This window comes from Medicago truncatula, chromosome 8 (assembly GCF_003473485.1).
Source record: "Medicago truncatula cultivar Jemalong A17 chromosome 8, MtrunA17r5.0-ANR, whole genome shotgun sequence".
Lineage (NCBI taxonomy): Eukaryota > Viridiplantae > Streptophyta > Magnoliopsida > Fabales > Fabaceae > Medicago > Medicago truncatula.
The window spans coordinates 23,898,936-23,913,736 of record NC_053049.1 but is presented as its reverse complement, the minus strand read 5'-3'; the positions used below and the strand labels follow the sequence as shown (position 1 = coordinate 23,913,736).

Sequence of the window (14,801 nt, the reverse complement as noted above, 5' to 3'; positions counted from 1 at the left end):
TGAGATTTTCCACTATGATGCTTGAGATAACCTATCAAATCCTGCACCTTACAATCTTTGTTCTCCTGAACAATTACAATTCTGTATTCTCTAAGCCTCAACAGGCTTACACCTTGTTGCTAAGTTAACCACTTAGACTTTTACAAACTCAGCTCAAACTAACACTTTAGTACCCCTAAAGCTAGATGAGATTTGTTTTTCTTCTTGCTAAGTTACCCACTTAGAATTTTGCTCCTTCTGCTCAAACTAACACTTTAGTATCCCTAAAGCTAGATGATACTTTCTTTTCTTGTTGCTAAGCTACCCACTTAGACTTTTGCACCTTTAACTCAAACTAACACTTCAGTACCCCTAAAGCTAGATGAGACTTTACAAGATGTTTGAAGCTTGAATGATTGAAATCAGACAAGAGAAGAAAGGAAGGAAGTGTTATCTTTAAAGAAATAACATAAAGAATTGATTTACACTACAAGAAGATATTAAAGAATCTTCAGTGATGATCAATTCAGATGTTAAAGCTTCAAAACAACCTCAAGTTGTTTTTCTTGTCTGCCTTGCAATTTGTGTGGAGTTTGAATGTTTGAGAATCAAATAGAGGAGGAAGAAGAAGTTATCTTTAAAAGAGATAACAAAGAGTATTGATGTGCACTAAGGAAACGAGAGCCTTAGAGATTGATCAATTTCAATTTGCAAGAGCTTCAAACAATCATTGTTGTTTTCTTGTGTGCTTTGCAATGGTGCAAGTTTTGCTAAGGCCTTGATCTCTATTTATACAGTCTTTGGGCTCATATAACCGTTGTAAGGTGCCCAATGGTGTTATGCCACGTGTCCTGTGCCCCACAAGCTTTTACTTGAAAATCTGGGTGAACATTCTGACCATCAGAATGTTGTTGTGTTCCTAGGATGAACATCAGAATGTTGTTGTGTTCTTCATCAGAATGTTTGATATTCATGATGTTCTTCATCTGGGTTCATCAATGATGAATGTCTGATGAGTTTCTGAGTTCATCCAATACGTGACATGAGATTTGTTCATGTTTTATCCTTAAAAAGTTACTTCTCCATATGCATCAAAAGTTGCTTGAAAAAGTAGGATAAAGTTACCAAATTTGTCTTGGATTTTGTGCAGGAGAGAGAGGATAGTGGATCTGCATCTTCAGGCCCATGCTTCAAGGAGATTTGCTTTATTCAAATTAGAGGACACGTTATCTCTGATGCAAGATCTCCTTTTGCTAGCTTTTTCATCTTTCCACCAACTACACTGTTCATGGCTGGAAGCATGTGCAGAAGTGAACATTCTGATCTCAGAATGTTCCATTTGTTCGTACTTTAGGTTGATTTGTAAGACTTAACTTTTAATGTAATCAAACCTAATAGTAAAACACAACTGAAGTGCAGTGAATGCATCATCTAGGATAATATTCTCATTAGAATATTCCTAATACTTTAATGTTCATAATCTTGATTGAACATTAAAGATCATTTGACATAATTCTTTGTTCATGCCTTTATTTGTTGATAGATCCATGCAGATGTACTTTTCTGGACCTTTTTATTCATGTCAAGTGTACTTGCATGTTCTTCACGTTCTTGATGAATCTAGGTTGCTTATGAACAACCTTCTGAACTATCATCAGAACGTTCTGATCAACTCTCTGATCAACATTCTGAACTAACTTTCTGAACTTCAGAATTAGTTCATGGATTCAATGTCCTTTGATTTCATGCATCTTGGTATGATTCAAACCTTGTTCCTGTCTTAGTAAAAACACTCAAGAGCACAGGTTAAATACCAAGGAATTAATCAAAGTCCATTTAATCCTTAATCATTAAAGTTTATTATCTTTAAAATTAATTAGGGATTTTGCCTCAACAAAACCAACAAAATAAGATGAGTTTAGATGATACATTACCTGGTATTTGATGCTTGATGAGCGTAGAAACTTGCTTCCATACAATTTGCAATGATTTGGAATGAAAATTTTTGTAACGCCCTCTTTGATTATTTAATTATTTTTGTTGAGTTTAGAGTTTATTAAGATGATTTAAATGATTTAAGTTGATTTATATGATTATGTGATGTGTGATATTTTATTTGAGAAGTCTTATTTTATTATTTAATAGAATAAGATTTGAAAATAAAATAAATATTGAGTTGAGGGGTTGTTTTGAGATTTTATAGAGTTTTGTGGGAAAAAGAGGACATAAGATAAAATAGATGGGAAGAGATAAATATGAGAAAATCTAAGTCAGAATAGTTTTTTACGTACAAACAGTTTTGGGAGAAAAGGGGGAACAAGAGGAGAGAAGACCAAAGAGAAGCTGCTGATCGATTTTGATTAAGGTAAGGGTGAGACTAACATTCAATTCTATTAAGCTGATAATTCTGATGATTAGATTTAACATGTGTAGGTTAGTTTTGAAAGTTGGATATTAGGGTTAAGAGTGAGAATTGATGGTTAGATGATGTAGAATTGTAAAATTGATGTAGAAAGTGTTTACAGACCTTAGATAATCCATAGGGTGATGTTTAGAATCAGTTTTAAGCTTTGAACCATGAGATTAGGTGGATTTTCGTAAAAATTTGCATTCTGCCCGAGCCTGAATTCATCGGTCGCCTCACGAGTGATGATCCTCGCCCTCGCGAGGGATGATCTTCATCGCTCGCCTCACAAGCACTTTTCCTTCACCTCGCGAGTTGCACCTTGCAGCTCGCCATATCAAGCAGATCACTCGCCATAGCGAGTTTGACCAGTTAGGAAACCTGATTTTGTGATTTAACTTATTAAGTTGAGCTTTAGATGATTTTGAGTGTCTGAATGTGTACAATAATGATTAGGCAAATTTTTAGATTGAGATTGAACTTGGGAAAGTTTAAAAATGGATTTTTTTGGGTGAAAAATGTCAAATTCCCGAGAGCACCCAGTTTCTTGTTCGCCAAGGCGAGCAGCTTACTCGCCAAGGCGAATGCCAATTTCCTAAACTCACCATAGCGAGCAATGGCCCTCGCCTCGCAAGCTCCTGTAAGACAGAATACCTTGTTTAGGGTTTTGCGATCTTTGTCGCACGAGATGTTATGAGTTGATCCTTGGGGTAGGAATGGAGGTTGAATATAACATTACTGATGTTCTGTGAAGCTGTTATAATGTGATTTATTGTTGATAGTAATGTAATATAATTGTATATGCATTTTGTGAATTATTTAAGATGTTTAAGTTGTTGTTGATCATCACTTGATATTATTATATCTGGATATGTTTTATGTACTGTTTATGTTGCTGTTGTTTATTAACTAAGCTGCATGAGTCAGTATATGATGTAAGAAGTTGTTCCAAATTATTGGAGTTGTATAAGATGTCGATGTTTCTAAGATGTTAAGTTGTTGAGTCCATGAATATTCATTCATGTTGGGGGCTTGATGCCCTGGAGCCTTTGCTCAACACGTTAGGGGTTTGATGCCCTGGAGCCTTTGCTCAATTAAGTTGAGGGCTTGATGCCCTGGAAGTATATTAATACTTATATACGTTGGGGGCTTGATGTCCTGGATTGATACCACATGCATGATTAAGAGGTTTAAGTTGCATAGTCAAGTTGTCAAGTTGAAGAGTTGTGTCCATGAATTGTTAAATTGTTATATTTTAATGAAGTGTTTAATGAAACATTATTAATTATGATATGTTGGAGTTATTTATGTTGTTAAATATAATTGATGAATTATATGCTTAATATTATTGTTTGAGAAATCTCACCCCTTCTGCTTGGAAATGTTGCTCTTCGTATGAGTAACTTGCAGGTGATCGAGAATAAGTTGTTGTAGTTGCTGTCGTGAGTGGTTTCCTTCTCACGTGTGTCCTTAGGTGCTCTGATACGTAACGGGGTGGGACTTTGTTGCATGCTTTTCTATTCCTTACGTATTGATTATGAATTTACATGACTATGTTTTAGATTGGATATTTTATGAGATATTTTGATGAGGCCTTCGTGCCAAAATGTTTAGATGTTGAATTAAATCCGCTGCGAAGTTTTGAATATTATGTTGATTGAAACTTTGAAGGATAATTAGTTAATTATTCCACTTATGATTTTTAGAAAAGAAGTGTGACATTCCATTTATGTGATTTACTCTAATTATTATTATGAAATTTTTATGTTGGGAACACGGGGTGTTACAATTTTGACCCAAAATTTCGCACTTTTTGGGTTTTTGAAGGTGGAGGGAAAGAAAATGGTGCTTGAAGTATGGAATGATGGGGTTTGTACAAAAACAGTAACTCTGCTTGACTTAACTCATGTTGCGTGAGTTAATTAAGTAACGCATGTTTAATTTAGTAAATTCAGTTGGGCGCGAGTGTTTTGTACTGGGAGAAGAGCATAATTCAAATGAAAAAGTTACTACCCACTTAACTCTTAAATCATTTCATTAATTACCAGCTCAAAATATTTATCTCAAGTTACTACTAACTTAGTAAAAATAACTATTCACGCCAACACACTAAAATACTCTTCCTTCTAAAATTAATAGTTCACCCTCGCCCTCAAATGACCAAAATACCCTTAGTCATGAAACTGACTAAAATACCCTCTTCACCTAAAAATCCACTAATCTCGAATCAAACACACACACAAGCAATTATACATATATAATAAATAAATAAAATAATCTTAGCGAAAAATGGGCTGTTACATCTAGCAACATTTCACTGCTACCCAAGTGACAAGAATGTCAAATGATCTGACGAAACATTTTCCATGATAATGTTCATGTGCATAATTATTCCTTTGTCCTCATATCTATATTGATCACAAGGCATAGATTTTGTCATCCCTATATAGATCAATATTTATATTTCTTGATCCCGAAATATACTGAATAACGAATAAGCCCAATATCTCATATTGACTTAATTCAGCATGGCCTTGCAATTTTACAGTCATATTTCATCAATAGGCCTAAAGATATATCTCCTGTTATGAAGGAGGGACAAATCCCATTTACGACATTCATGTCCCTCAATATGATTTGTCAAGTGCCCATTAACCAACATTATGGTTATCCTGTTATAGACAACGTTTGAATGGCAATAAAGCACTTGAGTCCATATTTAAGGATCATAGTGGTTCCAGGTCTAAGAGTGGTATACACCATTATCATTGTGAGAATATCTTATGACACTTTCATAACATACTATGCAATATTCTCATGGTGGGTCAATCTGTAACACCCCGTTTTCCCAACTTAAAAATTTCATAAAATAATCAGAGTAAAACATCACATAAACGGGATATCACACTTCTTAAAAATCTTAAAACAGATAATTAACTAATTATCCTTCATCAACATAATAGCAGCGGAATTAATTCAACATCATAAAAAGTCTTGGCACGCAGGCCTCGTCAAAATATCTCATAAATTCAGTTGAACAACTAATTCATAAATCAAATACGTAAAGGAACAAGAAATAACCACAAAAGATCCCATCCCTTTACGTATCAGAGCACTTAAAAGGACACAGTGAGGGATAGCCACTAACGACAGCAAACAACAGCAACCTATTCTTGATCACCTGCAAGTTACTCATACGAAGAGCAACATTTTCAAGCAGAAGGGGTGAGATTTCACAAAACAATAATATTAAACATATAATTCAACAATTATATTTAACAACATAAAACATCTTATTATTCATCATAGATAATAATATATCATTCATCACTTCATTCATAATAATCACAACTTCACAACTTATCATTTTCGACTCAACAATGCAACTATGCAACTTAGACCTCTTATATGCATGTGGTACCTATACAGGGCATCAAGCCCCCATCGCTATTTGAGTATTAATATACTTCCAGGGCATCAAGCCCCCATCGCTAATTAAGCTAAAGCTCCAACGTGGTGAGTACAAAGCTCTAGGGCATCAAACCCCCAACAATGAAATGCTAATGCATGGACTAGACCTCTTAGACATCTTAATTCAACAATCTCTTATATAATTCAATAATTTGGAACATCATCATCTTCATCAACTTAGACCGACTCATGCAGCTTAGTTAAATAACAACAGTAACATAGGCAGTATACAAAAACAGCATGACATAATAATATCAATTGCAATTCATCAACATCTTAAATATTCAAATATTCTTCAAGTAATGCACATAACATTATATCACATCATAATCGACATCAACACATCTTAAACAACTTCACAGATTATAATTAACATCCTCATTAAGTCTTAATACTACCCCAAGGTTCAACACTCGACAACTCGTGCAACAAAGGTCGCAAAACCTAATAAGTCACTCTGTTTCTGGGTCACTCGCGAGGCGAGAGCCTCTACTCGCCGTGGCGAGTTCAGGTCAGAATCCCATAAGTTTCATTCTACAATCTTTCCAGGTTCAATCTCATCCTACATTCTTTCCTAATCATTATCAGACATGTTCAGGCACTCAAAAGCATCTAAGGTTCAACTCGAAAGTCAAAATCACAAAATCTTGCATGCTCTCTGGTCAAGCTCGCTAGGCGAGTTCATCTGCTCGCTATGGCGAGCTATGACGTGCAACTCGCGAGGCGGGGAAAGGTTGCTCGCGAGGCGAGCGATGAAGTTCATCACTCGCCGTGGCGAGGATTGTAACGCCCTCTTTGAATTATTAGATTTATTTAATTATTTAATTGAGTCTAAAATTTATTAAGAAGAGTTTAAAATATATTTATTTGATTATGTGATTTATTAAGTGGCTTATGTTGTTATTTAATAGATTAAGATTTGAAAATAGAAATAAGATTGAGTTGAGAGTTTGTTATGAGATTTTAGAGAGTTTTGGGGGAGAAAGAGAAATAAGATAAAATAGAAAAAGGGTTATAAATAGGAGAAACCTAGTTTAGAAAAAACATAACGTACGATCAATTTTGGAGAAAAGGGAGAAAAAGCCGAGAGGAGGGAGAAGACCTAGGAGTGCTGCGATTTTCATTTATAAGGTAAGGGTGGGACTAACATTCAATAATCTTAAGTCATCGATTCTGAAAAATTGGATTTAACATGTTGTAGGTTTTAGTTTTTGAGAATTTGAGAATTAGGGTTAAAAGTGATTATTTGATGATTTTCTAAAATAATATTTTGGGTCAAGTTTTATGTGGTTTTGAGTCTCTTTTGATGTATATAAATGTTTAGACAAACTTTGGCATCAAATTTGGGCATAGGGAAGTTAAAATTGGGATTTTGGGGTGAAAAGTGTGTTTTTCCCGAGTTGCTCTGTGACAACATGTCTTTGTTTCATGTTCTTGCATCTTTTTCACACGTTTCTGTTTTGAATTAGCCTTTGGTGCAAACATGAAAGTTGTAGATAATTGTGTTAGCTTTCCAGTGGCGTCGGTTTGACTTGAAAATGAATTTTGGTTTATGAGTTAAGGTCAAATTACTGCACATAGGTCACCGTGAATTTTTATGAATTTCAGCACAACTTTGTCCGAATTTGAAATGAAAACTGGTATTGATTGGTACAGAATTGGTCTTAGGTGTAAACACAAAAGTTGTAGGTATAAATGTTAGCTTTCTAATGCCGTTGGTTTGACTTCAAAAGGATTTATAGAATTTGAGTTATGGTCAAATTACTGAACGTAGGTCACAGTGAATAATTGATTATGATTGATGAATTAGTATATGTATGTATATGTTTGTGAATACGATATCGTCCATGATTGATGAAGTGTTATATGCATATATGATGTTTTAAGATGTTGATTATTATTTGATGTTGTTATATTGTGATATAATTGTATATGCATTACTTGAATTATATGTGAATAATTGAGACGTTGTTGACTTGCATTTGATATTATTATGTCATGCTGTTTTTGTATACTGTTGTGTTGCTGTTGTTATTTAACTAAGCTGCATGAGTCGGTCTAAGTTGATTAAGATGATGAAGTTCCAAATTATTGGATTATATAAGAGGTTGTCGATTTAAGATATTACGAGGTCGAGTCCATGCATTAGCATTTCATTGTTGGGGGCTTGATGCCCTGGAGCCTTTGCTCAATTAAGTTGAGGGCTTGATGCCCTGGGAGCCTTTTTACGCTCAAATAAAGTTGAGGGCTTGATGCCCTAGGAGCCTATTTACGCTCAAAGATTGGTACCACATGCATGATTAGAAGATTAAGTTGCATAGTCAAGAGGTTAAGTTGTCAAGTTGTCAAGTTATCAAGTTGTCGAGTTGTTAAGTTGTTAAATCATGAAATTATTTAAAGCTGTGATTCTTTATATGAACTATTAAAGAAGTGAATTATGATATATTATTATCTATGATGAATATTATGATGATTACATGATGTTGTCAAATATGATTGATGATGCTTATGTTGTTAAATGTAATTGATGAATTATATGCTTAATATTATTATTTGTGAAATCTCACCCCTTCTGTTTGCCCACCATGGGTAACTAACAGTTAACCAAGAATAGTTGATGTCGTGTGAGCTTTCCTTCTCGTGTGTCTTAGGTGCTCTGATACGTAACGGGATGAGAACTTTGTTATTGCTTTTCTATTCCTTACGTATTTTTTTGAAGATTTATGACTATGTTTTTAGATTGGATTTTTATGAGACATTTATGAAGAGGCCTTCGTGCCAAAGACGGTTTTAGTTATTGAAATATATTCCGCTGCGAAGTATTAAAGATCTTGTATTTGAATTTTAAAGGATAAATAGTTATTTATTCAGTTTATGATTTTAAGAAAAGAATGTGACATTCCGTTTATGTTGAAAAACTCTGATTATTTATGCGAAATTTTTATGTTGGGAAAACGGGGTGTTACAAGGATCATAGCTCGGGAGGCGAGCGATGAATGTCGCTACGGGCAGAAGTGCAGTTTTTATGAAAAATCACTAATTCTCATGGTTTTAAGCCTAATCTCGATTCCAGAATTCATCATAATCATTATCTAAGGTTTAGGGACAATTTCTACATCAATCTAACAATTTTTCACCGTTTAATCATCAATTTGACCTAATTTCCGATTCCTCTTAAACTCATCCTAATTCATGTTAAATGTAACCGTTGATTCACAGACTTAATAGAATTGCAAAGTGAGTCTCACCCTTACCTTATAGATGAAAATCGCAGCCTCTAGGTCTTCTCCCTCTCCTCTTGACTTTTTCTCCCTTTTTCCAAAATTGATTGTACGTACAATGTTTTTTCTAAACTAGGTTTCCCTATTTATATATCCTCCAATTATCTTATCTTATTTCTCATTCTCCCCCAAAACTCTCTAAAATCTCAAAACAGCCCTTAAACTCAATATTTATTTTATTTTCAAATCTTATTTTATTAAACAATAAAATAAGTCACAACTCCTCATAAAATCATATAAAACCACCTCAATCATATAAATCATATAAATCACACATATATTATATAAATATAATATAAACTCATCTAAATAACTTCTAGACTCAATTAAATAATTAAATAATTCGAAACGGGCGTTACACAATCTAGTATAAATAATACTCTTAATATTTATACTTATGTATACACTTAATATCTCATATTCATGACCCATGAGATGTGATCATCAGTCTACATACATAATCGTCTATGCGCTTTATTATTATTATCCCAATTTACATTAAAGCTTTACTACAAATGTATTTAAGAATAACGTTCTTTATGTTAATGTAATCACATGATTAAGTCACACTTAATATTCCATTAATGAACTATCTATTCTATGGACTTTATTAATCTTACAACAATTATAATAAAGAATGTCATATATTATTTAATAATAAAAGTCATGATACATAACACAAGTTTAACATAAACTATTGGTCTCAATGGCTTACACCAACAACATCGATTATATTATGATAATTTGACATTTTCATGTGTTGGCTCTGAATCATACTACTATTTTTCTATACAATTCCTTATTATTAATTTTTTTTTTTTTGTCAAATAGTCTAGTGGCTAGAACTCACACATATAAATATGAAGAAATGTGGTGTCCGGAATTCGAACCCCAGCCCCTGCATATAATATGCAATATCCCTAACAACTGAGCTAAGCTCACGGGGATTATATAATTCCTTATTAACTCATTCCTTATTAACTCATGTTTATATTTATTTAGATTGATATGTCAAGTACATTTGCCACATTTTGTGGTCAAGCATATGGAGCACACCAATATCATATGATTGGCATATACACAAAAAGCCACGTTGGTTACTACCCTTGTTAGTATATGCTTTATTTGGGTGTACTTATAATTTATAATTTATTTTTGCAATTTATGTTAATAACTTGGCGCTCATAAATGGACTTTTTGATACTTTATTTATTTCTTGTCAAAAAAAAAAAGAAGATACTTTAATTATTTGTAATCAATTTATAATAATCATACAAAAAAAACATAATAAATAAAAATCCTTCATAGAATGAGTGCAAATCGGAATGAAACACACAAACATTGAAGAATTTTTTTAAAAAAAATGCAAAGAGGAATGAGAAAAAAATCTAAAAATAAAAAAAATCCAATAAAATATACAATCGGTCATTACAATCATTTTAGATGAAAAAACGGAAACCATAGACTTATCAAGTAAACATTCTTATTTTTCTCTTACTGCATAACATTCTTCAAGCCGCATGATTGGGATATGTGCGATAAATCGTCAGAACTTGAGTATCATAGGGTAAATTTGTGTATTTAAACATGATTGGCTCATGAAAAACAAATGAGTTATGATTCTTTTTTTATTGGTTGATATAAAATAAATGTGTCATAATCCATTTTGATTGGAGGATAAAAAAACGTTAAATGAGATAAGAAATATGAAGATATCAGATGTACTTTTGATTTTAAGAAAGAAAATGTTTATAATAGAGATAGAGATATATTAATTCAAAGGCTTAAATACATTATTTTTTGGTTTAAAGATATACTTCCTCCATTCTTAATTATAAGCAAATTTGCTTATAAATCACATACATCATTAATATAAACCACAATTGGTGCGAGAATGGAAAAATTCACAAACAATTTAAGAACCTACACAATAATTAAACATTTTTGATATGTGGTGACATGGCGTGAAACAATTGGTGCATCTGATATAACAAAAGCAAGAAAATGCATCGCGCAACAAACATTAGTATCCACACAAGTTTTTGTTCCAAATTAACTCAACTCAACTTGCTTTCAACTTCATCGAAACACTTTCTTTCAGTTTCCGATGGCCACCATCATCGAATCCATCGCCGTCGTCTCTCGCACTTCTGCCTCCATAGCACCCGCCGTTGCTCTCCGGAGTTCTCCCAAGTTCCCACGTTACGTGGGCCTCAGACCCAACCCCAAGCCCAGGCCCATTTTCTCCACTCACTGCATTGCTTCAAGAATTGCTAGCCGCAATTCACGCGTAGTGTGTGAGGCTCAGGATACCGCTGTTGATGGTCAGTTTTCATCTTCGCTAGCTCATTATTTTTCTTCGCTTAGTGTGTGAATTTCTGTATGAATATTTAAAAATGAAATACAATAAAATATAAACATGTTATATAATGAATTAAATCTTAAATATGCGCCCTCATGAGCTTAGCTCAGTTGGTAAGGACAATGCAAGGTTCGGGGTTCAAACCCCGACCGCCACCAAAAAAATGCTTAAATACCCAATATCTTTCCTTGATCAATTTAAAGTCTTTTCCTAACTCAACACATCAAAAGGGTGAAAACATGGAGACCATTTTGTTGACGGAAATGGAATAGAAGATGGAAACTTTTTTTTTTTCTTAACAAGAGGGAAACTGATGGGTATTTGATGCTGCAAAATAAAATGAAGTGGTGATCATTGGAAGAAAGGAGAAGAAGATAACAATAGAGTAGAGACAGTCTAGAGATTATCAGCGTGACACATCAGTATGTCTAGCCCTCTTAAGTGACTAAGACCAACGGAGGGACCAAATTGATCAATGTTGTGTAAAGCAAGGACTATTTTAGAATATTGATAATGCTAGAGATTGGATGATGCAATTATTGAAGATATGATTAGATGGTTATTAGGAGTATTAGTTAGTAGCTAGTGGAGGCCTATAAATAGGCTTTGATGTACACTTTTATTTTGAACTCTCTCATTTGTAAGATTGTTCACAATTATTGATAAAAGGTTTCTGTAAGCTTTTTCACCATTTTATCTATGAATGCCATGTTTCTCAACAGCAATTGTCGAAAGTCGGGACAATTTTGAATATTTACTCATTGGAGAATGCTAACCCGTGCCCCAAGGGCATTGGTTAAGCATCCAAAACGAGTAAGTTTTTAAGAAAAAAGTGTGTAATCATTACTTAATCAAAAGTAACATCTTATATTTCCAAGACGAAATTTCTATTTGTAGATTCCTTAACCAATGCCCTGAGGGCACTGTTTAGCAAGACCCTGTGATCATCTGATTGATATATCCTTTTAACTTTAAAGCTAATTTGGGAGAGTAGGAACTGATCTTGGATTAATGTGAAATCCATGATGCAAGCCTCCAATCTAATGATGGACTAGAAATTCATCTTATAGAAAGGATTTTTTGGCCTAAGATTGTTTTTGATTTGCATTTGTATCGATAGTTACAGTTTTGATAACTTCAACATGGCGTTGATTGATACATTGATGTATTGCATTTGGGAAATCCATTTTCAATGTTGCGTTTATTGATGAAGTTTCAATAACAATGGTTTTTGTTGTTGTGATGTGATTCATTTGCAATGACATGCTCTTGACATTCCCATGATCCATAACTTGTGTATTTGATTTTCTTTGCATTGATTGGATGAACTTAATAGTCTTTGAATTCAATAACAATATTGGCTTTGTAAAACAGTTTTAACCATATCTTACTGTGCTGACTGAAGTCCAGTGTACTTCTTTTTAAGATATTGTCTGCTTCGAGTTTTGTGATTAGTTAGAAGATGTCCATAACACTTTCCATATATACACTTGTGTAGTTTTCTTAAAAAAAATAAAAAATCATTGTGACATGACATTATATTGAAATATGATTGGGCTTCCCATTTGTAACCCCAAAAAGATGATTGTACATCTCTGTCACCGGTAGATGTTAAACTAGGTATTTTCTATTTGCTTGTTTGTGCAATTTTATGTGATTTGCATGTTCTTCATTTCAGCATTATTCATGACTGGTAGTATCAAACTCAGATGGATCCAAATGTTAATTTTCTACAGACAAGAGAATTATTGCTTGTTTGATAGACATACTAATTGGAATTTGAATAATTTTTATAACGGTTTATTGCAGTGCCTGCTATCACCGATGCAAATTGGCAATCACTTGTAATCGAATCTGAATCTCCCGTTTTGGTTGAATTCTGGGCTCCATGGTGTGGTCCATGCAGAATGATCACCCCTATAATTGATGAACTAGCAATACAATATACGGGAAAACTCAAGTGTTACAAACTCAATACCGATGAGAGTCCTTCAACTGCTACCCGGTACGGAATTCGAAGTATTCCGACAGTTATGATCTTCAAAGATGGTGAGAAAAAAGACACAGTTATTGGAGCTGTGCCCAAGTCAACACTGACATCCAGCATAGAAAAGTTCTTATAAGTGGTAATGTAATGAATACGTTAACCTCCTAGAAATAAAGAGCTATCTTTCCCTTTTAGTTGTTTCTTTTCCAAGTCCATGTATCATGTTTCCATAAATTTGCTTACTTAAAATACTCAATTATGCTCTTGTATAGTTTTTATCAGATGCAACATTATTTTATGTGTTTAGATTAATCTAGTTACTGATGTGTTAAAGTAGATTTGCTTTTAAATTCCAAAACATGTTAAATTTCCTGCATCAGACTGTGACAGTGTCTCATTTTTGTGTCATGTTAATAGTTCTCAATATAAAATACACACAAAATGGAGAATCATGTGTTTACCACAATTGGCTATAAATCCTTTCTTGAGGTGAATTATCTTAATTCCGAAGACTGTAGATCTTTTCCAAGGGTTAATAGCCAGTCTCTTGCCCTCTTGACAAAATGAACATGCATGTGTTTATTTAATCAACATTTCTTGTGCTGAGCATGATTTCATTGCCAAATGGGTATTTATTGTCTTGTTTCATCTTCTGGATTGTTTATTTATTAGTGATTAGTGGTTTTTTTTTTGTGTAGATTTAATTTATTAATGAGTCTATTTATCTTTGACCTTGAGAGGCAACCTTTTGCTTCTAGGTTATTGCTGACTAAAGGATCAAGTACACCATAAGAAAGGGAAAATAAATAAATAATTGTTTATGCCGGCAAAACTAATGAGTGATTTGTTCTTATTCATATAAAATTCGATCACAAAGGTTTTGTTTTTTTTGTTTTTGAGAGATCGATCACAAAGGTTAGTGATCTTCAATTACTTTTTGAAGAATCACTATGCAAATAAGGGCAGACTACAAAAACTATATTATGTTATCAGAAAGTCCTCAACATATTAGAATATTATTAATCTGCATATCTTCACATCTTGAAATTTTGAATGATTTGTTCATTTTTTAACACAGTTAATTTTACTGTTGTGCATTTGATTTTCACTGTTGTGCATTTGAGGTGATATATATTATACTGTTGTGCATTTAAATTTGTGCGCTTAGGACATATATTAAGAAATCAAATATAGAAATTAAGAAATCAAATATGGAAGAAGAGGATGATAATAGTAGAAGTAGAGTATAATAGAAGAAGAGGATGATGATAATATGGTAGAAGCAGAGAGTATGGAAGAAGATGAATTGACTATGGT

General features: G+C 33.3%; 1 protein-coding gene across 2 annotated transcripts; it reads left to right on the top strand.

Annotated features, from left to right (window-relative positions):
• The first annotated feature begins 11,159 nt into the window (after positions 1-11,159).
• On the top strand, positions 11,160-13,820 carry LOC25501232 (thioredoxin). 2 transcript variants are annotated; one of them, XM_039829582.1, is made up of 3 exons: positions 11,160-11,459; positions 12,053-12,055; positions 13,307-13,820. In XM_039829582.1, the coding sequence occupies exons 1-3, from the start codon at positions 11,243-11,245 to the stop codon at positions 13,618-13,620; spliced, it is 534 nt and encodes a 177-aa protein (XP_039685516.1). In that variant the 5' UTR covers positions 11,160-11,242; the 3' UTR covers positions 13,621-13,820. The 2 variants fall into 2 exon arrangements, with proteins under 2 accessions (XP_039685516.1, XP_013445400.1); XM_013589946.3 differs by lacking the exon at positions 12,053-12,055.
• Positions 13,821-14,801: the final 981 nt, after the last annotated feature.